This window comes from Chinchilla lanigera, unplaced genomic scaffold (genome assembly GCF_000276665.1).
Source record: "Chinchilla lanigera isolate Chin_1 unplaced genomic scaffold, ChiLan1.0 scaffold00030, whole genome shotgun sequence".
Taxonomy (NCBI): domain Eukaryota; kingdom Metazoa; phylum Chordata; class Mammalia; order Rodentia; family Chinchillidae; genus Chinchilla; species Chinchilla lanigera.
Genome location: NW_004955431.1, coordinates 20878569 through 20903020, shown reverse-complemented (window position 1 = coordinate 20903020; position 24452 = coordinate 20878569). Strand labels below are relative to the sequence as shown.

At 43.4% G+C, this 24452-nt stretch overlaps 1 protein-coding gene across 4 annotated transcripts in view; it reads left to right on the top strand.

Moving 5' to 3' along the window:
* Positions 1-24452, top strand: part of Gfra1 (GDNF family receptor alpha 1) — a 211735-nt gene that overhangs the window by 167866 nt on the left and 19417 nt on the right. For all 4 annotated transcript variants that reach the window (XM_005387843.2, XM_005387845.2, XM_005387842.2 and 1 more), the window contains 3 exons: positions 6085-6194; positions 8852-8986; positions 12499-12680. In XM_005387843.2, coding sequence (XP_005387900.1) covers positions 6085-6194; positions 8852-8986; positions 12499-12680 — 427 coding nt within the window. The remainder of the gene's footprint in view (positions 1-6084; positions 6195-8851; positions 8987-12498; positions 12681-24452) is intronic.

Sequence of the window (24452 nt, the reverse complement as noted above, 5' to 3'; positions counted from 1 at the left end):
AGCAGTGGCACATACAGCGACCGTGCCCTTGATGACTTCAGGGAGATCCCAGGGAAATTAAAGTTGAACAGTCCACATTGCTCCCCTGCTGGGCTCTTAAAGGCAGCTGGCAAGTCCTCCTCCAGTGCATGCCATCTGTGGTCACCTGCCATGGGCCTCTGAGCAGGTGCTTCATCTCTTTGGCTTGCAGTTCTCTTATATGTGAGATGAGAGGATTGACTAGAAAAGTCTTGTTCTCTGGACTCAAAGGTGACCAAAGTCTTGACATTAAAATCACAGTTAATAGCAGAATGGAATGTGGGTAAGAATAACAATTATACTTTGAAAACAAAAGTGGTTTCTGTTTTTTTGTTTTCCTGGGCTGCTTTGAATGTCCCATATACTATTGAGATTTAAGCAGGGAAATCCCAGAGCGAAGAAGTTAAGCAACATACTCAGGGGCTCTGGCTAATTAACATCAAAGCCTGGTTCCCATTCAGGTTCTCACAATTCCTAGTTCAGGCTCATTCCACCAGCCACACAGCTCCTGCCCAAGTACGGGCTTTGTTCTGGAAAAACATTTAAAGGATTATGATAATCCAGGATGAATTAAACTAAGTATTACTGATATACATTCTACCTGTTCTCCATAACATTATTTTCCCAAACAATCACAGAAAAAAATACAGAAATCCCCCCCCACACTGTCAAAAGACAATCTGTTATTTGACAAGACTTTTCTAAATTTTATTATTATAATCATTTTTCTATTTCCAGTTAGCAGCTTGCTTCCTTTAATATGATATTTTCTGCATAAGCCACTGTTTGTGCAAATTTCCTAAGGCCATTTCAGCATTTACCAGCGTTCTCTGCCTCTTAAAGAGTGGGAGATTTTTCTCTTACCGAGGGCAATACATTTTTACATTAGTGCCTATTCATTTCTTTTTTATTTTCTCAGAGAAAAAACAATCAGAGCTCATCACTGCTGTAGTCATGGAGATTTCATGTCTCCAGAAGAAATCCAATTGTGGAGTTTTTTTGTTAACCCCACACTGGACATTTAAGATTCCTTGTTTGAATTACAGCAACCCAGGCAGGGAAGCCACTGAAACCAATTACAGTGTGATTCATGATCCAGTGTGTGTGTGTGTGTGTGTGTGTGTGTGTGTGTGTGGTGGTAGGGGGCTGCGCATAAGGGGCTGTCCTGAGCTGCTAGAGCTGTGCATACAGTAGGTGTTCAGGCAGTGATTGGTAACTGGGCAGATGTGGGAGCTAATGCTTTAAACACCTATAGACTTTTAGCTTTTCAGAATACTGTGTACTCAACACAGCCACTAGCAAATCTGTCACTTCCTTGCCAGCCTGTTCTTTCCTGTCTTTCCCCTGTCAGCACCTCTCTCTGCTGAGCAGTCCATACTCTGATTCCTTCTTCAGGCTGCCAGCTCCTTACTGCTTTGTGAGTTCCACTCTAGAGAAATCTACTTCTATCAGCTACTTCCCCATCTCTGGGAAAAATAGCCAACACCTGCAACTGAAAGGAGGCGAGGATTGTTTGTTGGAGCTTGATTTTCAAAGGGTTCAGTCCGTGGTCGGTTGATTCAAGGCAAAATGGCACGGCAAAAGGGTTTGGTGAAGGAAGGCTGCTCACCTCATGGCAGCCAGGAAGCAGAGAAAGAAGGGAGGAACAAGAGACAGGAATATACCCTTCCTGGTCATGCACCCAGAGACCTACCTGCAACCAGCCTCCCACACACACACATGGCACATTCACCTACTGGACTCATCAACGGATTAATCCACTGATGTGTACAGCACTCCCATGTTCCAGCCAGTTAGCTTCCAAACACAGAAGCATTTGGGGGGACATTTTCCATCTAAATAGCACTACTATTCCACACTTCCTCCCGTCCTCCTTTCCCTCTAGCTGTCAGTGCTTTGCTCTAGTTCCTAGCTGCAGTATCCTAGGAAACCACTCTCCCACCTTCGGCCATTTCCCATTCTCTCCATGGCTGTTCTAGCAATGAGACACAGAGTAGGTCCTAAACAAATCTTCGCTGAGTAGCCGAGAGGTCCATGAATCTCCCTAAAATTTAATCATACTACTTCTTGGCTTTAAGTGCTTCAGGACCTCCCACTGTCTTTGGGACAAAATCCAAACCTGCCACTCAAGGTTCTTTGAGGCTCCCAGCACCACCTCCCACCTGAACCATTTGTATCCCAGGGCCCGGCCATCAAGAGGAATACCTGCCAGTGCTCCTGCAAGACATGTGTTAGGTGTAACGGCTGACTAAATTCTGGCTCTGGAGGCAGATGGAAAGTGGCTACAACCTGGAGGGGTCACCCTTGTCCATGCCACAGGTTCCTCATCTGTGCAATGGGGTTGATGGTATCATCACCTAGTAAGCTTGTTGTGTGGATTAGATGTGTGAATTCATGTTAAGCACTCCAGTCCATGCCCGGTACAAACACTCTCTCCATACTTGGTACCTTGCAATGATTGTGATAGTCATTATCGTATGCTGTTTCCTTTGACCTGCAATAGGCTCCTCCACCTTTGCCTGGTCAATTCTTCCCTATTCTTTCCACTTCAGTCCCCCAAATATGACCTTTCTGAAATTGGTTTTGGTAGCTAGCCGCGGACAGTTACAGACATAAGTGAGGATTCAGAATGTGTGGATTTAAATCCTGATTCTACTGGTACTGCTCTCCTCTAGTCTAACCTTACAAACTTGATTTCTTTATCTGTAAAATTAGGATAATAAAATAACAGTACCTTCCTCTTTAGAGTTGTCAGGAAAATATGTAGTTTGTAAAACCTATTTAACATCTACTGAAAGTTTCATTTATGTTTGGTCTTCTTTTTCTTAGCAGACTTTCTTACCTTACATCAAAAACTCACCATTATAATTATAATCCTTTTACTTGTTGCTCTTGGCCTCTGGACCACTCATTACTTAAGTTTAAAGATTAGGGTCTTTTTCATCATTATATCACAAGTGCTTGACATATCATTCAGTCAGTGGGACAGGGAAGAATCTAGCTATTTGGTCAATGAACGTGATCCATTGCACGAAGTCCTGTGACAGAGAGCTGTAATGGGAAGGGAAGATGTCATGCAGGAAGAGGCCTCAGAGGGAGGTGCTTTTCTTTTAGAAAATACTGAAGACTGAAGGTTTACTGGCATTACACTCCTTCACTTCGTACCAAGGAAATAGAAGAGGAAGCCTGCTCTCCAAGGGTGGGCCCTCAAATCCCAAGACATGACACGCTTTTTCGGTGCGCTTGACTCTATCACAGTGGCTCTCTGACAGCATTGTGAATTAATAGTTAATTAATTCTTGAAGGACAACACAAAGTCTTGGTTTGAAACATATGCTGATAACAGTGGCATGAATACTGCTACCATGGTGTATCACGTTAGCATTGTGATGTCAGCTAACTGCCAAATGCCTCAGAACTGACCCACTAGCTAGCAGTGAGCTGGCTCCAGCCTACCACTGTCAAACTTCCTGCTTCATTTTTTTCTTCCTCTAAAATGGAATCCTATAATGTGGCCACTCTGTCTCTGAGTGGTAACATGGGAAGAGGGTGTCAAGTGTGGAAATGCGGATGTTGTAAGCTTGTCTGCTCGCTCTTATTTTGAAATGCTTCCTGTCTATGGACTGTGTTGGTGTTAAGGCTGGCATCTGTGCCCACAGTGTCCTCTCAAAATGCAGCTGTCCGGGTTCTGCTCAGGGTATATTTTGTTTTACCCTCCCAAGCAGGACTATGCTTTTTGCAACAGACTGACTCAATTAGCCTTTCATTCCAGAGTCCATTTGCAAGTCAGTTCTGAGGCTGTTAAGCACGATGAGTCTGGTGGCATTAGCCTTGCACTGAAGGACAGTAATCCTCACTGCGGTGTTGTTGAGTTAATAGGCTGTTCTAGAAACTCCGAGAAACAGGAGATGCATCTCAGGGGGACGGGCAAGGCACGAGGGGCTTCCTAGTCAGAGATCTGCTCAGTCCAAATTGTTTGTGAAACTGGAACTCCAGCTGCCTGGACCACAGTTGCCCTTTGTGAAGTTAGAAGCCCAGCACCGCTAGATCATTAACTTTCATGAGCAGGAGAATTCTTCTGAAATTAACACTCCATCCAAGCTGGATGCCATCAGAGCCAGTTGAGTAAGCCTGAGCCACCTTTGGGGATTTCCTCCAAACAAAAATAAATCCTTCAGCCAGACTATAGAAAATAGCCAGGTTTTGTATCCTTTGGTGTATTCGGTTAAAATCAGAAAACACCAGTGAGGCGTGCACTGTGGGTAAGATCCAGGCCCATAGATGCAGTCACACACGAGCTCCATAGGGAAGATTTTGCCAGGCCACTTCGCTTCAGCACATGGCCCTGCTTGGGAGGTGTTACAGAGGGTCTTTCTGAGAAGTGTCAGGTGCTGTGTAAAGCAAATAAAGCAGGTCTTCCAGAGTCTGCCCCAGGCATTGACTGTGATGGGCCAAGCACCTAGAACATACAGAGGTCCCCAGATAGGCACAGGTTGGGAGGTGTAGGCATAGCTGGCTACAGAGTTGAAGGAGAGAACCACATGAACATCGTGCTCCTTGTGAAGAGCACTGTGAACTTAGATCATTTATCAAGCTTTTTAATGCCTCTTCTAGTTAAAAATATAGGGAATGGATATTGAAGGTGTTTTCTATAGACCTTTACAAAGCTTTGTGATTCCCCACACATCTCCCTCACTAAGCCAAGTTTGTTGCTATCATAAAGTATGCTAAGTAAATGCAATTTCTTGGGTGGAAAAAGAAAGAAGTAAAAAAAAATGGATATGTCCGCAGACAACTCAGGGGTGAGCTAAAGATAGAAGAAAACTGAGATAACGCCCCATTGTCTACCCATAATTGCCAAATAATTTAAATTCTCCTGAAGTCTATTGTGTTCTCCCATAGAAACAGAGCTGTTGTCTGCTGAGATGACCTCAGAGGTCACCCAGTTCTCAGTCAGGATTTCTCCAACAATGTCCTCTTCAGACTGAGAAACAGCCAACTGGCCACAGAGAGCTCCCTTCCTCCCCAGACCAGCATATCTGTGGCTTTTTCTCCACTTCTGGGTCTCCACAACCTCACCGCTAACCAGGGCTTCCGGATGGACTGCGTCAGCCCCGGGAGAGCTCCTAAAGCGCAGACAGAGCTGCCCTTTGACCAGCCACAAACCCACTACCCACAGCAAGCCTTACCCATCTTTCTCACCTTTCGCATTGGTTCTTCAAAGGCAGGCTCCTCAGTGCTCCTGGGCTGGGATAAATCACTCTCCCGGGCTGGAGGATGAGAGAAGACTTAGCAGGCAGAGATACACGTTCTTAAAGCCTGTAGGAATTATGGGAGCAGATGGGCTGTAGGATCCTATTTTGATGCCAGGGACATGTTTACGTATAAAGTAAATATTTTCCCACTGTGGATCTCTGGTGAGTGTGTGGAGAGGCATATTTCCTAAAGATGCAAATAAGTCTAGTCAGAAATAAATATTGAATAGAAACTTCAAAGCCTCTAGATTTCTTGAGTTAAAGGCCCTGAAGACTTCTCTCCAAATAAGCAGACACACACAGGTGGATGAGGGTTTGGAGAGGGAACAGTGGGGAAATTGTGTGAGAAAGGCTGCCAGCATTTTAATAGTTCATGTGCTATTTGTGTGTGAATTCAGAGCAAAGCATATCAACAAAGGAATAAAGAAAAGTTATGCCTATCCAGAGCCTTAGGATTTTTTTCTTCTAAATTTATTTTTTATTTTCAATTGACACATAATATGTTGTATATGTTTTTGCAAGACACATACACAATGTGCAGTGATCAGATCAGGTTCATTGGCATATTCCTCACTTCAGACTTGTATCATTTCCTTGTATTGCAGACGTTCAGAGTTCCTCTTTATGCGCTATTTGCTAACGTAATTAATTGTCAGCCATAGTTACCTTACTGTGTGATAGCATATTAGAAGTTATTTCTCTTTCCGGTTATACCAGTAGACCCATTAACCATCCTTTCTTCAGCACCCTCTGTCCAGCCCAGAAGCTTGGGATGTTTTAAGCACATTTCACCCTCTTGTTTCCATTGTAGATCTCGACTTGCAGATTTTTTTACCAACTGCCAGCCAGAGTCAAGGTCTGTCAGCAGCTGTCTGAAGGAGAACTACGCGGACTGCCTCCTGGCCTATTCGGGGCTGATTGGTAAGAGGCGGGAAGGCGGGATGGGAGAACAGTCTGGTTTACGAATACTCACACTCTTTCCTTGTAGCCTGAGGATGTCTGCACGGCGTAAAAGTCTCTCAGTAGTCTTCTGTGCTGGGGTTTTGACAATAAGCTCTTTAGGATTTGCCTGCTTAAAAAAATAATAAAAACGAGAATAATGATGCACAAAAGACAAAAGCAAGAAACAGGGATTGTTAAGGAGCAAGGAGACCAAAAGAGTGAAGATGAGTGAAGTCTCTCAGTTGGAGAACTGACCATGCAGAACAGAAGCAGGAAAAAATAAAGCCTGGTCATGGAAGAGGAGAGCAAGTCAAACAAAGTTAATTGAATTAGAGAACTTTAGAGAGAAGGAATTTGGAAGTCATCCCATCTGGGGAAATCAGAAAAGCTGTTTCCCAGAAATGGCCCATTGGAAATAAAAACGCTAAATACCAAGGTCCTTCTTGGCCATTTGCATTCTTGGTAATTCATCTCTCTGTGTGCAGGGGGATCCGTAGGCTAATGTTTCCGCCCTGGAAATACTGTGTCATAGCAAATGCAGTACTTCCTGTCTTTGCAAAAGTGTAGAGTCTGGGGAAACCATGATCTCAGCATTCAAGAGATCTGTGCAATTAAGCGAGGCACCAGTGTATGGAAGAGAACCAGCAAGAGGCACACTTGTGCCTTGGGAGAAGTGGGACCGGCAGGCGGAAAGATGGGTGTCATAGGAACCAGGGACAGCAGAAGCCTCTGTGTCAGGGCTCAGTTGCAGTTGGCATTTGAGAAGGAACATGCAGTGAAGGCTGGGGAAAGTGAGAGAAATCACAGTTGTCAGAGCACGATGGCACACTATGATGAGCTTCCCTGCCAGGTCTACGTTAGGATCACACAAGTCACCAGCAGGAAGAACCTCCCACCCAGCATGACAGCCCAGATTAAGCCCTTTGTCACCAGAATGTCTTTGGCAGGAGCCTTTAGGAAAACAATGGTGATATTTAATGCGGGTGTATTGTTGGTTGTGACTTTCTTGCAAGGGTACCTGTGATCCCTTGAGTACTGTCTTCCCCTGTCCTTATTAATGAGTGCACCCTTCTTACGTCAGTATTCAAGATCTGCGGTCATGCTTTCCTTTTCTTAACAAAGTTACTTACCAAATATGGAATTATAGGAACAACAAGAAACATGAAGCCACACTTACGTATAAAAAAAATTAAAAGAAAAATAACACCATAGAAACTCACAGAAAAATTTAAATATCCACAGCCCTACTCTCATAGCTAGTCACTGTTGATACTCCAGTCCGAAGCCTCCCAGGAGCACAAGCTCATTAACTCCTCTGTGAGTGGCCAAGGTGAGGTGCTGCCAACTCTGCTAGCAGTCTAGGCTTGGCAAACCCTTGCATGCCTGAGGAGGCTGGAAAGAAGGGAGAAAGAGGTAGAGGCAGCATGTTCCACAGGCCAACATTTATTTCGCTTTTGGGTCTGGATCTCTCCCTCCGTGCTAGTTCCTGTGTCATCGGAATCTGACTTATTTTTGCACAAAGCCTATTCCTACTTCTTCCGTATGTCAGGGGTCCCCTCTGGTGCCTGAAATACAATGGCCTTTACCTCCTCACTCAGTATTTGGGATGTCTATTATTTTGTCAGCGAAGTTAGAGCTCCCTTAGTATTGTAGCTTAAAGTTCTCATGCTGAGTTGTAATAGAATGTTACTCATTTCAAGTTAGAAAGGAATGTAAGGCAAAGACAATATACCCCCTTGACCCAGAGGAACTTAGAAAAATTGGTGTTTATGAACCAACTATATCCTGTGAATTACTGACCATCTATGACTTCTTACTTCTGCTGAAATGCCTACAAACAGAAGGCTTCTTGGCACTGGTGGGCGTTGCCTGGTGTGAGCCACCCGGGGAAGACATTTGGGCTGCATTAAGTATAAACACATTGTGTATTTCCCACATTTGAGAACCTACCGGGAAAGTCAAGAATACCGCAAAATGTAGCAGGAGGGACCACCCAGCATTTCCTTAAGGACTATGGAGGGTCCACAGACAATACCCTAGGAACCCTGGGCTCAGTGAAGTTCTAGCGTTTGTTTCCAATTCTTTCACAATTTAGAAGGCTATTTAGATCAGTTGAGAATCTGGTGAGCCGGAGCCTCGTTATAAATGTACACACTGTCAGGATGTGTGGGATCTGCCAGAGGCTCCTAAGCTTCCCTGTGTTACTCTGAAGAACCCGTTTGCTTTGGAGGAAAGTGGATTCAAAGCCCTAAAAGGATTTTTAAAATATATAGACCCAGTGCTATCTCTTTATGAAGATTAATGACATTTTCAAGAAAATTCAAGGGACTTGGCAACTTACGCATTCTAAGTTAATTCTCTCCTATTCCATGACATCCGTACCATTTGTGCAGGAGGAAAATATTGTAAATGCAACTCAAGGAGTTCCGTTACAATTTTTAAAGTAAATGTGTAAATTACTTTACGTGCTCAAGATAAATCATCAAGAAAATGCGCTGCTTAACATAATTTCCCACTCAGCAAACACAGTGTTTGTAATTATCCATGGCACATCCATTGTCAGAGGAACATTTATTTCTTCTCTGTGGAAAAGTCCGTATCATCACAGGAATTAAACGCCTTGTTTTCACTCGTAGGCACAGTCATGACCCCCAACTACATAGACTCCAGCAGCCTCAGTGTGGCCCCGTGGTGTGACTGCTTCAACAGTGGGAATGACCTGGAAGAGTGCCTGAAATTTTTGAATTTCTTCAAGGATAATAAATGTCTTAGTGAGTTAAAATTTTTTTTTTTAAAAAGGAGGAAGAAGCATGCAAACACGTTTTCTTTGACAAGCGTGAAGTGTACCTTGTTTTTTGTGTCCTCTGCCTCTCTCTCTCTCTCTGTCCCTCCCTCCCCCATCCTTCCCTTTTTCTGGCTTCAGTTCTTCTTGACCATGCTGCATGATGTAGCAGGCACCACATGAGTGATGAACTGGGTGCTCCCAAGATTATGAATCCAAAGACCCTAGAGAGAGCAAGAGATGCAAATGACCGACAGTGCGTTATGTGGGAAAGAACCCTTCCATCTGCGGATCAAATTTTGATCTTGGCAGAGAGTCCGTTCCCAAGGTTCTGAAAACCTGGGCAGAATATACAATGTGAGAGGTTCAGGCAAATTAGATGGAGATAGGCCTCCAAGGACCCTCCGGGAAAAATTAGAATGTTAACATCAATAGCCCCTTAGATTTTCAGCGTTGGCTCAGAGCAGAAGCAACAAATCTTGAGAGGAGGAAGCTGGAGACTCAGCCAGGAGACTTAGAATGTTAGTGATCTTGAGAGATGAGATAAGCAGCCCTGTGCGTGGACGGGATGGGGGGGGGGTGCGTCCTGCTTGGAAATGGAGTCGGTTATTGTTGCAGTGTCCTTGAGGCAGTTCAGATACATGTTTCCCAAAAGGATAGAGATAGAAAGAAATGCCCAAATGCGAACAATGGGCAGCTGCCAAACAGCTCCAAAAGCATGGTGCCAGGTCTCACATGCACCCTGCCGAGCATGCTCTAGGTGACAATCGGACTGGTGCTTGAAAATTTCACTCACTGTTGTGGTAGCCACTGTTGGTGGGATGCCTTGTGTGTCTTCAAACTCACACTGTAGTGTGTTTAATACACTTTATCTCATCTCCTGAACTCTGCACATGAATCTTAGGAGACACAGGTATTACTAAGTCTACCTTACAGTTGAGTAAAGTGCTAGTATTCACGTGGTTCATGTGTAGCAGAGTTTGGATTAAACTCCTGGTTCCTTGTGCTACCTCCTGTCTCCTGAAGGTCTTGCTCTTGCATGGTGCTGGTCTGTTGCACAAGAGCATAATTTTAATTATTAGAGAAAAAGTCTGACTTTCTGGTGGGAAGGGTGGATCCAATTTTTAGGAATCATGGTTCAGCCACTTTCCTGAGAGTCTTGTCCTCAAGTGATAATTTATCCATGATGCTTACGTTGTACGTGCAGAAGAGGTTTTGAATGTTACTCTAAAACCTGCACATTATTCAATTTGTAGAAAAGAGAAACTTCAGTCATTTGGTAACTAGATTATTTGAATAATGTTGCTGAAATCAGTTGTTCTGGTCCCCTTAGAAATAAAACAAGCTTTTGGTTTCTTTTAAGTGAAATTCAGATCCGCACAATTAGTCTCGACATTGGGCATGCCAAGGAATTTCAATTTTGTTTGGTATTGACATACAAATACACACACATACATACATCCTCGTCTCATATCTTGCACTCCTCTGGCAGAATGCAAGTTTTAATAAATCAATGACAGTAGAATCAGCACGCAAAAGAATTTCGCTCATACTGGCCAGAAAACTTTGCCCTCACAGAGACATTGAAGTTACTTCTGCTTAATAACATTTTGGTACAGAGTTGTCTGAAACCTTATTGCTAATGACTTTTCAATAAAAATAAATGCATTTGGCCTGCAACAGGGGCCAAACCCAGCCAGAATTTTTCAGTCATTCCGTTTGTACTTGGATTGTACTTTGGGCACAGAACTCCAAAGACACAGGGCTATAGATTTAGTCTCTTGTGAAAGGTATTAAACTAGGAACTCAGTTCTACTATGTTTGGATTGGGCCAAACCGCTCCAAATTCCCCTACCATGAACAACTGTAACCAGTTCTTTACTTCTAGCTTATGTGTGGGAAACAGTTATTTTTAAGTCGAACGCATGGCAGATGTAAGGGCAAGAGAGAAGAAAAGGCTGGAGGAGAAGTGAAATATCAGTTGCATCACTCAAGTCTTTACGCAGATGCTTCCTCCTCTGACCACTAAATACCAGCTTCTTGTTCCCACCCAGCTGCTCCTCCTGCTCCCTCTTGCTTCATTTTATTTCTGGGCATTTCGCACCATCTATGTGTTGGAGGTCTACTTATTTGCCTCTTTCATTGCTGTCATTGTTCAATACAGTATGCTAAGCACATGGAACAGTCAGTGGCTTGAATGAATGAGAGAGCAAGTGAACAACTGACTTCCCCAGCACAGGGCAAACATACTGGGAAATACATAGGTGGTTTTAATAAAGGGCAGGAGTCACTTGAATCCATGGTGGCTTAATAAGAAAAAAAGGAGAATTTTTGTTACTGCTGCCCTGGCTCATTTAAGAAAACTGGTCCCTATGTGCTCCTTTCCTGATATCCTCCGTACCAGTTAAGCCATGTAACATGGCTAGAAGCATGAAAAAAGCATTTAGATTAATTTGAAGCTGTTTCTCACAGCCCTCCAAAATGAAAAGTTGTAGAAAACAAGCTTCCAATTTGCTAAACTTAAAGGATAACAGTTTTAGAACAATATGTCACTTCTAAGGGGAATATCAGGTCCAAATTATTCTGTCTTTTATATATATAAAAAAAATGCCAACTAAGAGTTGTATATTAACAATTTGCACATTCAGGTCCCAAATGAAAGAGTTTGATTTCTTACACAGTGAATATGAAATAAAAAAATTCCTAAATCCAGGCCAAATCCCTGAAGACCTGATTAAAAACTGTTTTTTATTCATTTTGGGGAGGGAACAGCACACAACCAATTTACTCTTGCCATAAAAAAAATCTAATCCCATGAAATTGTAATAAGCTTTTAAAGTTTTACATTTTAAACTTTTCATTTAAACAGGGCTGCGCCTATCTAATTATGCAGATTTTGTTTGGAAGACTGGGAGTAGAAAAGGAAAAAATAATCTTACTTAAATGTTCACTAGATATTGATGAGGTTTAGGGGTAGTTTTTTTCTTTTAAAGAAACTGGGTACATTTTGCCTGCCAAATTAATGTGAATGCCAGTGAGTTGCTGCAGTCTTATTATTAGGGATGTATTAAGGAAAAAGGCACCAATTAATTTGCTTTAAAGTCTAGAATTTTGACAAAGCATCAAGATTTTCATGGGAAAAATGGAACAGCTACAATCCCAAGTAACAGGTTTGAGGCTGGGTTTCAGAGCGCTTGACTGATGAGTATTTCAGGCAGGCACCTTGCTCCGCACCTGACACATAAATAGGAACACAATAAATATTTGTTGCACTTGGAATATAGCTAAGTATCCAGCTCAGTGTTTAATGACTGAATTGATTTTTGAATGCCTGACCCAGAAGACTGATTCTCAGTGTGTGTAGACTGGATGGATGGATGGGTTTTGTTCAGAGAAGTCCAATCCTGTAATCAGAATTTCTAGTGTGCCTCTCGGACTGTGTGCATCTTGTTACATTTGTTGCTTGACTTTGAAATTGGATTCCCTCCTGTTTTACTGCAGAAAATGCAATTCAAGCCTTTGGCAATGGCTCTGATGTGACGGTGTGGCAGCCAGCCCTCCCGGTACAGACCACCACTGCCACCACCACCACAACCTTCCGGGGCCAGAACAGGCCCCTGGGGCCAGCAGGGTCTGAAAATGAAATCCCCACACATGTTTTGCCACCTTGTGCAAATTTACAGGTGAGAATTGGACTAAATTTCCTGTTGGAGCTCACTTCTGGGGGGAACTTGAATTCATTTTATGAAATGCACATAGAGATGGATGAGAAATGCTGCTCAATTTGAATCTGAAAATTGAATTTTAAACATAATGAATGGAGACTGTGATGTGTCATAAAATGAGGACAAAGATGGACTGTGGAACTCATCCTACCATTTTCTAGTGATATGGCTTTGGCCAAGGCACTTGTGTCCAGCTGTATTAAATGAGAGATCTGGACAGGTACATCCCCAAACTTTTTTTGGGGGTGATAGTGTTGGGTTGGCTATTTACTTATGGTATTGGTTTACATTCTCTGCAAAGCAGTATATTAAAAAGAAAGGAATCCTTGGGTTTGTCACTGTCATGGCCAATTAAACATAACATGTGTTGAATTGTCTCTGAAGGTAAACCAGAAAGGGCCACTAGTCAAGCGTTAGGTCACATGTGGAGTCCTGGACCGGTTGGTGCTTCAGGAAGCAAAGCAGCTGCTCTTCAGGTGTGGGAGGCACTGCCGCCCTCTCATGAACAGATTCCAGTGAAAGAATGGTGTTAATCCAGTTCCGTAAGGCAAAATCACAGCAACATATAAGCCGTGATTTCCTGCCTTGTTCAAAAGCAGAGTGTTTGTTCTGCCTTTTTAATGATTTATCAAGGTAGTGAGTATTAAACTATTTGGTGAGAAATTAGTTATCTGTATGTTCACAAACTTTCAGTACTTATTTTATCTCTTTGGGTATCATCCTCCTGGCGGCAGCAGGAGAAGAGCTACTTCCATGATACTCTAGCCTCAGAGAGGTGGACTTCTGTTCAAGTGTGCAAAGTTTGTGGATCACAAAAGCAGCACTGGGAATCCAGGAGCCTCATTCTTTTCATCCTTCTGTGTATTTTTGTGTGGCTGCATGGTGACTTCTGTCTTATACTGTGCGTGGGAAGAGAACACTCTGCAATCCATGTGTCAGGCACTGAGAGGCAGCCTCACACTTAGTGCAATACTTGCCCACCTTCCTCACCAACAGCTGGAATTCTCAGAGGTCTTCCTTTGCCAAATACCATCTTGCCCAACAAGCTATTTGTTCCCTAGAAAGTATCAGGGCAGTTCTTCTACTTTAGTGAGTTGTTCGATATTTCCTCACTTTCAGCACTCCCTCTCTTATTAGATATCCTACATGCCCTTTACCTAAGCTTTGGTGTCTGCTCTGAGTCATCCTGCTCCCTATCCCAACAATAGTCTCAGAGACACACAAAAAGTAAAGAGAAGGCAGATGTGGAAACCACATAGCCCAGGGTCAACCAGATGTTCTTCAGGCTTCTACAACATTTCCTAAGTCTTTACCACCTCCAAAGCATGGGGCAGAGTGCCAGAGCTGAGAGGTAGCTTGGAGAATAATCTTCTACCCCTTCACTCCTCCACCCTCCAGCAAGACCCTAAGTTTTACAGAAAGGAAATGACTTGTACAAATTTCCCCAGCCAGGCAAAGGTGGACCTAGAGTTAAGCAAAGGACACGGTCTTTTATTCATCTCTAACTAGGGCTCAGGGCCCCCTTTCTCCCAGACCAATCTTTGTTTTCTTTAGATGCCTTAGGATTCTAGTGTCATCAAAGACAATGGCCAGATGAGGAATAAACCTTGTCCTCGTAAGGTGGTAAATGAGGGCCAGTGGTGATTTCTGACCAGCAAGAATGGTGAGCTCTGGCTGATACAGAGCCAGCATCTGTTCTGCACATGTCTAGGTGCACGGAGGGTGACTACGGAGACCATCTTTAGCTTGCCTGTTAAATCCCTGCTTCACTTTGGAAACTTCAGGAAGATGAGCATTCAAAACCTAAATGAAAAATTGACTTCTCGGTGAATGAAGAATAGTAAGCAGGATGCAGCTTGTCCATACAGGGTCTGACTCTGGCTTTGCTGCTAGAATTGAGAGGATTAAATGGGACAGAGTGAATGCTCCTGAATGACACTTTTAGAATGTCCCATGTGATGCCTGATCCCCACATGGTTCCCTGACAAAGACTGGTGGTGTTGCTGTGCCCCGCTCGGGTGGGCTTCGGGGGTGTTCACAATGGTATAAGTTAGTGCTAACAGGTGTATGGTGTGTTTTATTGTTTAAAACATCTGAAATACTTTCTGCCCTTCATTCCTGTCTTCAGCTCTATGAGTGAAGTGTGACAAATGTCCTTCCCTTGTACAAATGAGGCAACAGAGGCAGAGAGAGCTGGTGATTTAGCCAAAGTCACACACTATTTCATGACAGTCTCTGCACTTTTACCTTGTCCTATGACTTTTGTCTTTGAGTTAGGACAGACAGTAAGGAAGAAGAATAGAAAAGGACAGACAGTAAGGAAGAAGAATAGAAAAGGAAGAAAAGAGAAGCCCGCTTTGAAAAAACCCTGTGCCCTAGCTCTTTCTGAAGGCCAGTGGTATGGATGAAGAAGGGAAATACAAAGCTCATCCTCTACACTATATGCCAATTCATCTTGTCAGTTTGCCTAGATTTAGAGACCCCTGGAGAGTTGATTGAATCACGGGAGCACTATAATTATGCATGGATTAATCCACTGATGTACATAGCAGAATTGGCTATAGGAGGCGGAGCCCATTTGGAGGAGTGAGTCACAGGGGTATGCCTTTGGAAAATACATCTCTTATTGGCACCCTTCCCTGTGCTCTGCTTATGGCCACAAAAATGAGCAACTTCATTCCATCGTGCTATTCCTCTATGACTTTCCTGCTTCAAAGCCAGCCAACCATGGACTGGAACCTCTGAAACCAGTAGTCAAATTAAAACTCTTCTCCTTTAAGCTGCAACTGTCAGGTATTTTGTCTCAGTAATAGGGAAGCTAATATACATTGGGTTTCTTCATGCCTCAGGTACAGGAAACATACGGGGGAAGTCTTAAAGTTTGTCAGTAAAACTTTGTGCAACTTGATGACTTTTTAGAGTGACCCATGGGAAAATGGTTGAAAGGATCGTTTGAGGCCAGAGGATCTGAAGGTAACAAATTCAGGGATTTACCCTGAGAATGTGGTCCCTCTGGCTGATTGAGGATTCTTGTTCTATGCAGAACTCCCAGGGGGCTCATTCTCCAAATTTGCCCTTCTATTGCCTGCCTTGCTGTCTTAGATGAAGTACCACTTGCCAGGGATCCTGGAAATATCTTAGAATGGCGTTTGTCCCAGCTGCCTGTGTCATGACTAGGAATAGAACTGACTTAAACCAGCTTGAGATCCATTGGTAACAGATTTGGAGACAATCAACAGTCTTTGGCAGCTCTAAAATTCACTTCCCAAGAGAAGTGCCCTCTCTTAATGTTTTAAAATATGCAATAATAGAAGAAAACTCTCAGGGACTGGAGTATCTATCTTAACATTTGAGATAGATTTCCCCCTTGGAAAGGAAGACATGAGAATAAACGTTCTTGAAAGTGTGTTATTGTCAATACACCTAATGTCAATACACCTACATGTTATTGTCAATAAGCCTAAGACTGTTCTACACGGGACTAGGTAGCTTTGGGTGTGGTGATCAGGGGCTCATCGGGGACTCCTGGGAAAGGCTCTGCTCTAAAAAAGGAAAGTTGATGGATTAGTATGAAATGTCATGGAAATGTCCAAGTGCTAATCCCCCGAGGTGATAAAATACTGGGTTTTGGGTAACCGACCAAGCTGCCATGTCAGGATTAATTGGCAGTCATACTAGTAACAAGCATGACGCAAGCTGTGCTATTGTTGGCATATTCCTTTGACTTGTACAAAGTGGTCACATGAAAAACAAAGAGACCTCAATAATTCTACCAATTATTTCATCATCTATACACTTGAGTGGTCTGCTAACTGGAAAAGCTCAAGATACTTAAACCAAATGGACTGTACTTGTTGATTACTTAAAGAAAATATCATTGGAGATTAAGTCAGTGTTAGGAAAATGTGTATTTTGCATCACTGTACCCTGCTTAGCCCTTGTGACTTACAGTGAAGACTTCTGAAATGTGGTATTTACAGACCTTTGATTTTTCATATTTAGATAAATTACATTTGTCCTTTTGTATCTGTAGGGAACTTGTTCTGGGATCCTACAAGGATACCAAAATTCATGGATGTTCAAGTGCCTTATATAAAATGACATAATATTTGCATGTAACATAGTGCATGTTCTTATATTTTAAAATCATTTATAAATTACTTATATAAATCATCATTATGCTGTATTGTTTGGGCCATAGTGACAAAATAAAAGTCTTTATCCATTCAGCTCAGACACAGGTTTTTTTGCTGATAATTTTGATCCAGAGTTGGTTGAACCCTCAGAACTTACGGAGACAGAGGACTGGCTATAGTGGAGGTTGGGTGCTGTGGCCTTGAGACTAAGCTAAGAACTGCTAAGTTTCACTCCCTCTTCCTCTTTTACTGCCTTCCCTCTGAAAGTGGAGTGACAGGTCCTGTGGAGATGCAGAACCAGGGCCAGCAGGATCGCTGGTGGACAGCTGCGGGAAGTTGGCAGAAGCTGCAGTGAACAGCATCAGCCACAAAGTTAGTTTTTTGATGAGCCAAATAAAACGCATCTGTGAGTCTGTGAGTGTCCCTGGGCGAGACATGGTAGGCCAGCGGTGGTACGTCCCAGGTTTAGGACCTCTTCCAGGTTTAGGTTCCCTCCCCTCATCCTAATGGAATTTTTGAGGCAGCATTGTACAAAGACACCAGCAGAGCAACTGCTTAGTTGTGAACACGGCTTGCCCATGGTGGACATTCTTCATAAGAATGCTGCCTGCCTAAATCAGCAGTGCTGAGGGCAGCTCTTCTGCCTGCCTTGCACGTTAGCCCCACCAGACACATCATCTTCTCTGCTGGCGAGACCACAGTAGCCTAAAGGATTTGCAGCAGAAACATTACGGGCTCCTCTGTTCACTGGGGCGGAGGTGGGGTGCAGTAGACGCTGATGTCTGCCTGGAGCCGAGAACCTGCAGCATCATCGGCTCTCAGTCTAGGTCCAGAGCTCCATCCTTGGATCTCAGTTTAGGTCCACACCTCCTGGTCTCACAGCAAAGCCCTGCCTTCTTTTTCTTCTCAGAACAGAGTCAACTTATTTGCAGGCTGGGCACCTATAGGATGTGCCTGGCAGGACAGATGGAAGGAAGACATGATCCCTTTAATTCTGTGATATTCTGCCCAAGAATACAGACAGTAATCTATATTTAGACCTCCTTTCTCCTCCCGCTACCACCTCAGTACCTCATGGGACTCAAATAAAGTCTATTTGTTTTAGTTAGGGCCAGACCAGTCCCGAAATAATTTTGAAACTCTTCCCAGGAGGCAAACCCCAAAAGTCCAGAGGTGGAAAGGAGGTGCTTATTCAAACCTGCTCAGTACCTGGGACTCTGCTGGCTGTAACCAAGTGAAAGTTTTAAATGTTGGGTTTTCAAAGGAGACCTGCCAATGGGTGTTCTGTAAATCATTTGTGCCAGCAGACTGACCCCATTATGTCAGCTAATCCTGGAAATACAGGAGGTAAATTTAAATCTTCAAGCATGAAGCACTTAATCAATATTCTAAATGTTTTTCTTGCAATTTATGCTTACAGAGCAATGGGGTGCTTTGGCGTCCCGTTAATCTTCCACTGAAGAAGAGGCACTTGGGAGGGAGGCTGGTGTGGTGGGCTTTGCCCAGGACACCTGGTTCAAGAGCAGCCCTGGGGATTAGAGGAGAGGTGCTTATTTCCATCGCAGGCCTGGAGCAGGGGCAGAAAGCTCGTATCTTCACTACTTACTCTGTCTCCACCTGGAAGGTGCTGCTGTCCTGAGAGCACTTCCTGAGATCTTGGCTTTAGCCTGTAGTAGATACTATAGGAGTTCCTTTGCTGAGAAGAGCTGGGACTTTGGAGTTAGGTGGACCCCAGTAAGAATTCTGGCTTTCCTTCTGTTGCTCTCTTTGACTTGGAGGATGTTTCTTACCCTCTCTGAATCTCTGCTGTAAAACAGCGTGCATGTTTTGATTTTCACATGACGATCAAAGAAGAACGTCAGAATGCAGAGGGTCCAGATGAAAACTGACGACTCTTGGCCCTTGGAAAGTGACCCCACTCTTCTCAGATTGCTGCAGTGTCTTAAGCTATAAGTCCACAGTCTGATGCTGGAAAGGAAAGGCTGCTTCTAGAGGCTGGGGGCAACGGAGGAAGAGAGAAGTAGTTCTTTAGATTTTGCTTTCTTAATTTGTAGGACGGGTTTGAACCAAAAATTACCCTGCCAGTTTTAAGGTGGCATTATACAAACTCCTGCAGAAGAAGAGACAGGAGTGGGATATTCTTGGGACACCAGGAGAGGAAGGAAAGGAAACCAAAGGCAGGGAAAAAGAGGACCAGTTCTTGAGGGATTAAAACTGCTCTCAATGCCGGGGCTCTGTGCCCCAAAGGCGTCTCTTGAGAGCTCCATTGTGACAGCCTGTTTCTTGGATCTGCCATTCTAGTCAGATCTCTGTCCAGCCTGGTTACCAGAGTGGGACTGGCTGCCAGGGGCCTTCCTGGATCTCTAACCAATGCTGACACTGGGAAGAGGCGACACAGTTGTTAAAGAGGAAACGCTCCTAGTTACAGAGAAGAAAATGTTGGAGAAGTAGCCCTGCCTCTGAGCTTCAAAACCTAGAACTTTGCAGGGTTTTCCAGACTTGCATTCCATCCTTCCTATTATTTGCTTAATGTGTATCTTTAAAATATTTACAAAAACTTGTGAAGCTGTTAGCAACATAGGCGAAGTCATAGGTTCAGTGTGCTGTTGATATCAATATGTCAATATTAAAGAAGTTAAAAAATTTGAATGCCCCTTTAAAAATGTCAAGTGCTACCAGCGATGACCCAACTCCGTTTTGAGAAGCATCATGAACAATCTGATCCTAGGATGGATTCTAGAACAGTTGGCTTTGATAACTTGCATAGCTTCAGCCTTTTGTGGCTTGGTGTTAATAAGCAATACACATGCAGTGCTTTCCAGGCGCGATGCTCACAGGAAGCCCATGAGGTTAGGGCTGTTACTCTTCCCATTTTTCAGACAAGAGACCTGAACCATACGGAGGCTTGATCAGAAGAGCAAAAATAGCAAAGTGACATTCCCCTTCTCTACCCCTCATGCATTTTAAATGCCTACATCACATTACCTAAATCAGAGCACTTTAAACATTTTGTTTCTGGATAACATTATTCATCCCTATAAATTAAATCAGTCCCTAAATTCTTGTTGAACATCTGGCAGATTGAAGTGTCAGACTGTTCATAAAGTAGCATAAAGAAAAGTAATGAGGCCTATTCTGACTCCAACCGGTGTGCTGCAGTACAACTTAATTCTGATACTAGCCACCTGGAGCTAGTGTCAAACACAGGGTGAGGGCATGGTCCCTCAGAGGACTGCCAGCTATGTTTCCGGGGATCCCAGGCTACCCACACTTCTGATCTACTGGTTAAATGCTGAAGTGTTGCAGAATTTCCGCAAGATTCAATTCATTGCAATGACTTACAGAAGTCAAGAAAGTTCTGTGCTTATTGATAGCTTCATCATAAGCGATATAAGGACCAGCTAAATGAAGAGATGTGTAGGTCAAAGTCGGGAAAGGCCTTAATCAGGGGCTCTCCCCATGGAATTAAGGCATTTTACTCTCTTGCCACATGGCCAGACATCTCCACCTAGCTTAGTGTCCACAGCTTTTTTTTTTTTAGTTAGGGTTGCATTATGTAGGCAGGAATCAACCATGTGACTAAATGTGACCCGAGGTTGCTTTTCCCAGTGAAGGGCTCCCCTGCGGAGTCCTCTTCTTGCTCTACATTTAGGTGTGATCCAAAAGGCTCAGGCGTAACAAAGCCACATCTATCACTCAAGAAATTCCAAGGATTTAGAGGTTATCTAAACCTCTAAGCAGGAACAAAGCCAGTCAAATGCTTTATTATACAGCAATGCTTTATCAGAGTTAATTGTTTCAGAATATAATTTTAATTCTAGAGATTAAAAAAACTTTCAAAAAGAAGCTGGAGTTGAGATTCTGAGCATGGGCTCACGTTACCACTTACTAGCAATGAAACATTGGGCACGTTACTCATCCTTTCTGCCTCCATTTCCTCATTTGTGCGTTGGGATGAAGGTAGAAGAGGCTCTAGGTTGGAATGAAGGGTAAATCCTGCTTGTAAGGGATGCTCCACCAAAGCAGTGCCTCCCGACCCCGTCCCGGCCCTGCATTGCAACTGCACATTTTTATTGATTGTAAGTTCCAAAGAGCTATCAGTGCCTGACCGTCTCTCGTCCCCTTTGTACCATCTTCAGTAACAGGGAAATGCTCCATGGCCCAATGCATTGCTTTATAAGTCCCGCTTCCCAGGGAGTTTCTGGTCTTGGTGGCCCATGGAGTTTTGCACATGTAGAGGACACTTGATATAGACAAGAAAAGATCTTTGCTGCGGTGGTGGTTTTCAAATGCACTTTCAAGTCAGATGTTTCTCCGTGGGAAATCACTTGCTTTACCTGGCATTCTTTGCTAAAGGTGAGCTATATCAACCTTGGCAATTTCACTGGGGATTATTAAGTAATCTCATGGCTACGTATTGATCAGGTCAATTGACCTGACCTGCAGGTCAGGCTTGCTCAATGTTGGCAGCACTGTGTTTGGGTATGCATGATTGTTACGGCACGCTGCCGTGGGATATTTAACAGCATCCCTAACCTTTACCCCCTGGATTTCTACCCCATCTTTCCTTATTTTGAATACTAAAAGGTCAGCTATCTTCTGAGGAGGTCTGGATGCCTCCGGAATCACTGCCCAAAGACCCCCTTTATTTCCCTCCAGCTTTCTCCTTTAAGGTAAGGAGCAGAGAGACATGGCAGAGCAAACTGGTCCTTTGGAACAGATCTTTCCTGACCAGTGCAGGCGGTAACAATGCAAGGGAGGTCTGGTTCCTACCTGTTCCAGTCCTTGTGAGCTTCCAGAACAAAATTCTATATACTGGGTGGTTTAAGCACACAAATGAATTGTTCACAGTTCTTGAGACTGCAAGTCCAAGATCAAGGTGCAGGCAGGTTGAGTTCTTGGTGTAAGGGTCCTCTGCATAGAGGGCCACCTTCTTGCTCTATCCTCACATGGAGGAGCGAACATGCTCGGTGTCTCTTCCTTTTAGAGAATACCAATATCACTGTGGGGCACTGTCCTCAGAACCTCTTCAGCCTAATAATTTCCACCTCCTGATGTTATCACACCAGGCATTGCAACAGAGGAATGGTACTAAAAACCCATTTGGGGAAATTTTAATTTTTCCAAGGCAATACCCTCTTCTAAGTGGTACCTATAGACGGTACCAAAATGACGGACATTCACTTGAGCTGTTTCTTGTCACTGTTTTTTTTTTTTTTTTTTTTTTTTGGTTTTTCTCCAGTACCGGGAATTGAACTCACGACCTTGTGCTTGACAGGCAGGCAGGCGCTCTGCCGCTGAGCTAATTCCCCAGCCCCTGTTTCTTGTCATTTAGGGATGTGCAGGAGTTTACAGCCTTCTTGGGAATTGCACTGTAACTTTCTTCCAAGTGAGGCTTCTTACTCCTCCAGCACCCTGGATAAGTACCCTGAAGGGAGCATCTTAGAGGGGACTTTTGCGCATAACACACCCAATGGAAATGGATGGAAATGTTGATACCCAACCACACTTAGGGCTCCTCACTTGTGGTCTGAGGATAGGGGACTTTCAAGAGGGATAGAAGTGAATGATGAGGCCAATAACAGACGTGTCAACCCTGGGCCCTTAGCACACACTGAACCCAAATGATTGTGACGCGTGAATACTATTGATGAGCCTTTCGTTTAAGAGAGTATTCTTAGGGTTGCATGTTACTCATGGCATTTGGTTTATAGTCTTTGTAAGATTTCCATCATTTCTTTGTGATACAGCATGTCTTTTGGTACCCATGGTTGCTTTGTTTCATTTTTTTAAAAAAAAAATCATAATCTTGGCTACACCAAGTGTTTACTTCATATAATGCTCTCCTGCTCAGAGCCCGTTTATTTCCCCACTCAGAAAAAAGAGCTGTCGGGGATCTTCCCTTAGCAGAAGTGCTGCTAAGCATCACAAATCCCCATTCAAGCTACTTCTAGGCCCCTCTGGAAACCCCAGGTTGCCAAGTTGCCCCAGGGCCCAACTATTCCCAACACAGAGGCTGCCAGTGGACTTGACTGTCCTGGTTCCAGGTGCCCGCAGATGAGCTCAGAGGGAAGCTGCATCCCAGAATCTACCCACATTAGCCCTGAGAGGAAAGAGGCTATTGTAAAAACACTTTTTGAAATAACTGCTTAGAGAGCATTTTCTAAGTCCTTAAGCCAGCAGAGTGCTTGAATTCAGAGCTCAAAATTGGGTATTACTCCGGTAAGGCTGCCGTACAATGGAGTGTGCCTAAATGCATTTTTCAGTTGTGTATTCAAACTGAACTGGATGTGGAAGCGTGAAGGCTATAACTGATACCAAAAAATGGGAATTTAATCTTCATTACCAGAATTCATGGTGCATATGTATGTATATCCCACCTTCATCACAGCTATGGAATGTATAAATGGCAGGTGCTCAGTCACTAAATCGTTAGCATTTTAAAAATTTCCCTTATAGGGAGACATTTAGGGGAAAGTTCCTGTTATCACAGTTTTTTCTTGGAGTCCCACTAAGTGTGACCTGTGCAGCCTTTAAGCCCAGGAGGTGCTGATTCTTGGCTATTCCTGTGGTCGAAGGGACACGGGGAATGACACCTGTTCTGAAGAGAAGCTGTCCCTGCCAGCCTGCACACATCAGGTGCTGAGCTGCCTCTATGAAGCAGCTGTTATCAGATTGTGGGCTTCTGCAAACTTCATTCAGGCAATGATTTCCTTTTGATTGGCATGTTTGCATTGTAGCAAACTTCAGTTCAACATATTGTTAGAATACATAATACTGTAATTTAAGATTATTTTATCAGCAGTAAAGGGTTTTTATAATTCATTTAAAAAGTTGTAATGGGCTTGAGCATCTTCAGTATAGTTAATAATATAGCATTTTATAGCTGGCTGTAAAATTTCAGATTACAGTTTTAGCAATTGTGCAATTCTATTTTATCGTTTAATAATTGTTCAAACGAAGGAGAATGTAAAGTTCCTAAAAACCAATTTAATGACTTAGAAAAATAGCTTTTATCAGAATCTATTGCGCACCTTTAATGAACCCAGATGTCACCTTTGCAACAAAGGCAGGTCATGGGATCTATTTTTCTCAACCACAATGCAGCCAGATGCCCTCAAAATTAAGCACACACAGTGCAGTATCTCTGAGTTACAAATTTCCTCTTTTCTTCTTCTTTCATCCCTAATCTTCAATGGATAGAACCAGCCTCTTTGCCAAGCATAGGGAGACCAGCGAAGCCAGAGCAGGCAGTAAATTGGTTCTGTCACTAGAAGGGTTTTCTCCTTAAAGACGTTCCCTTGATCACACTGCCTCAACCCCTGAGTTAATATAGTCTTTTATTAATGCCTTCAAATAGTTCCTTCTCTACCATTCTGTGAAATGCATGGCAAAAAGAGGAGTCTTGCATTATAATCTAATTATATGCTATCATTACAGCTAATAAAAGTGTTAGCCTGTAGTGTCAGAGAGAACGCACTATCTCATGTTGTCACTGGAGTTAGAGTTCACGTTACTATAGTTTGGGAATTTGCCATGGGTATGTCACCTCCCAACTAAAGTCAATAATAGAGGTGGCCCTGGGTCAGTTACA